The sequence below is a fragment of the Mizuhopecten yessoensis genome, unplaced genomic scaffold, assembly GCF_002113885.1.
Source record: "Mizuhopecten yessoensis strain PY_sf001 unplaced genomic scaffold, ASM211388v2 scaffold11039, whole genome shotgun sequence".
Taxonomy (NCBI): Eukaryota; Metazoa; Mollusca; class Bivalvia; order Pectinida; family Pectinidae; genus Mizuhopecten; species Mizuhopecten yessoensis.
This window is the reverse complement of record NW_018408848.1, coordinates 958,911-961,723: the sequence shown is the minus strand read 5'-3', so window position 1 is coordinate 961,723 and position 2,813 is coordinate 958,911. Positions and strand designations below refer to the sequence as shown.

At 40.2% G+C, this 2,813-nt stretch overlaps 1 protein-coding gene across 1 annotated transcript in view; it reads right to left on the bottom strand.

Moving 5' to 3' along the window:
- LOC110464873 (heme transporter hrg1-A-like) overlaps positions 1-2,267 on the bottom strand; it is a 10,932-nt gene extending 8,665 nt beyond the window's left edge. Inside the window, exons 1-2 of the mRNA XM_021520325.1 lie at positions 2,025-2,267; positions 905-1,081 (exon numbers count right to left, since the gene is read on the bottom strand). Coding sequence (XP_021376000.1) covers positions 905-1,081; positions 2,025-2,181 — 334 coding nt within the window. The 5' untranslated portion in view covers positions 2,182-2,267. The remainder of the gene's footprint in view (positions 1-904; positions 1,082-2,024) is intronic.
- Between the last annotated feature and the right edge of the window lie 546 nt (positions 2,268-2,813).

Sequence of the window (2,813 nt, the reverse complement as noted above, 5' to 3'; positions counted from 1 at the left end):
GGTCAGCCCCACCATTTGTACAATTTTGAATCCCTGCATCCCATGAATGCTTTTGATTAAATATGATCGATATCCAGTGCATAGTTCTACAGAAGAAGTCGTTTGTAGAAATATAGCCAAATTACCCCTTTTTTGCCCCGCCCCTCAGCCCCCTGGGGGGTCAGCCCAACCATTTGTACAATTTTGAATCTCCACAACCTAGGGATGCTTCCAGTCTAATATGGTTGATATCCATCACTTAGTTCCAGAGAAGAAGTCGCTTAAAGCAGTTTAGCCAAATTGCCCCCTTTTTGCCCCGCCCCTCAGCCCCCTGGGGGGTCAGCCCCACCATTTGTACAATTTAGAATCCCCACCACCTAGGGATGCTTCCAGTCAAATTTAGTTAAATTCCAATCAGTGGTTAAGAAGAAGAAGTCGTTTAAAGAAATTGTTGACGGACGGACGACGGATGACGGACGGACGGACGACAGATGACGGACGGACGGACGACGGACGCCACGGTATGGCATAAGCTCACCTTGGTCCTTTGGACCAGGTGAGCTAATAAATGTTTGAATCGTTTCCACTTCGTAAAGAGTCGGTTCCCTTCGTTTGTATTGAACACTGGAGACTTTTGTTGTCATCTTATAATAGTGACCTAACCAGGTAGAAACAGGTAGTATGCATGCCGGTCCCCAGTTATGTATACAAAACAGAAGTATCGGAGAGTGTATACACTATCATTTCTTTTAATTTGCAAGTAAATTAATATGTAAATACAAAAATGTCAAATTAGAACTTGAAATTGTGAAAAATAATAATCTGAATTAACGTGTCTCACATAAGTTTTGGAAAGCCTGATTTTGAACCATACTATCAAAATAGTCTTAAGAACTTTGTGAAGAGCCATTGCTATTCGACTCACCTTGTCCTTGAGTGATTGCTAGAGTGAGGTAGACGGTAAACCCACACACGCCCGCCAACTGGATGAAGCAGCCTAACAGCATCCATCTACTGAGAAGAGTAGGTTCTATATGGCGTCCCATGGCAAGTTTCCTGCTGTACCGAAGATGTACTATCAATGTCAAACATGCCACTACGCCTGGGAACAAATATGGATACATTACTTTTAGACAAATGTCCAAAAATATGATATAGGCCTACATGATAATACAGGATGTACAAAATCTTTATTTTATAGTGACACACTTCCAAATTGGTTCTAAGTAGTTGTGTCTACAGGGGAAAAAAGGAGGGAGGAATGTAGCGGAACTGGACTGAGTCGATTGTCTGCGACCAGATAGCTCAATTAGTAGAGCGTATGTCTAGCGTTTGGAGGGTCCCGGGGTCAAACCCTGGTCTGGCAGTTACATTTTCTCTTTCTCCTGTTACACATGTATGAATGAAGAATTGATGCCTTCCTATTGGCAGAGGGCAAGAACTTAATAGGGGGGACAAGGGTGAATCTTAAAATAATAACCCTTAAGTATGAATGAAGAGATGTTAGCCAAAACATTTTCTCATTGCTTTCTGAAGTTGAAGCCAGAATTGTAAAACTGATAGTCACAACGTTAACAGGCACGAACTCATGTTAATCTTGAATTTACACTTATGTAATATACTTAAATTTCTCTAGTCATATTTATGTGTTTTTTATCTGAACAATATCCATATAAAAAGAATAGGTTAATTGATATCAACAAATATTAATAGTCATTATTTCGGAGTTAAGAAAAATGCACTAGTGACCATTCGGAGTAGGTCTCGGGAGTAGGTAAGCTACCAGCTGTGTGATCCAGTTATTGACCCCTGACAGCTGTTACATACATGTTTATTATTACTGCGGTGTGTAGGACGGTTTATTCATCTGTAGCCACTTGTCGTTATAAGAGTGATATATGTCACAGGAAAAACAAGCCAATGAAGCACACCGCTTTACAGACTTTACGTGGGAGACGGGAGGGCGAAATTTATGATAAAGATGTGTTTATTTACAAATTAACTTTTCGGTGGTGTTTATGATGGTGCCGTTTTTGTACACTTACCGGATGTCAACCCCCATGTCGCTGCGTCCCAGTTGTGATAGTTGAATCCAAATACAATGAATATTGATATTCCAATTAACACGCCTACGGAAGCGTAGATTATCCGAACTTTTGTGTGAAAGTTCATTGTAGAGCTGCTAGCCTGATGTATATCCATCGTAGCAGTTATAAAGTACCGAGAACAACCTACACACTAGAGGCCATCCGCATTCAAGAAGATCCGAATGATCAGAGGCGCGTTCGAATAACCCGTTAAACGTTGCAAACGGAAATTAACATAATAATGTGATATAATAGTTCACCAAAATGCTTTTTATACTATAAAACATATTTTGGTACACAATGTTTCTCTTCATTTTTAGCTGTCAGTATGCTCCTGCTAAATATAGAAAATTTCTCACTAGATGATGTCCCTAGAGAACTCCGGCATTGTTAAGAATGTATAATTCCTATGACCAGGGACAGTATATATAGTCTCTGACGTGGGCAACAGTGTCTAACAGCTGAGCTGCCCTCACTGGAACCGGGGCTGCCTGTGATCGTCGCTGATCAGGACCGTTGCATATTGTGGCGTTTTCATACACTTGTTTTAGCAAACATCTGCAATGATTTGCATCAATATGTGACTAATGTTTAGCATGGGAAAGTATCATCAAATTATCATGACAAAAGGATGATGATCATTGTTTTTAATACAAAAAAGGGTAGCAGAACTCATAATGCGGAGTTGGATTCTAGCAGTTACTTCCCTTTGATCATGTAGATCTATGTAAAATGAACAACGAAATA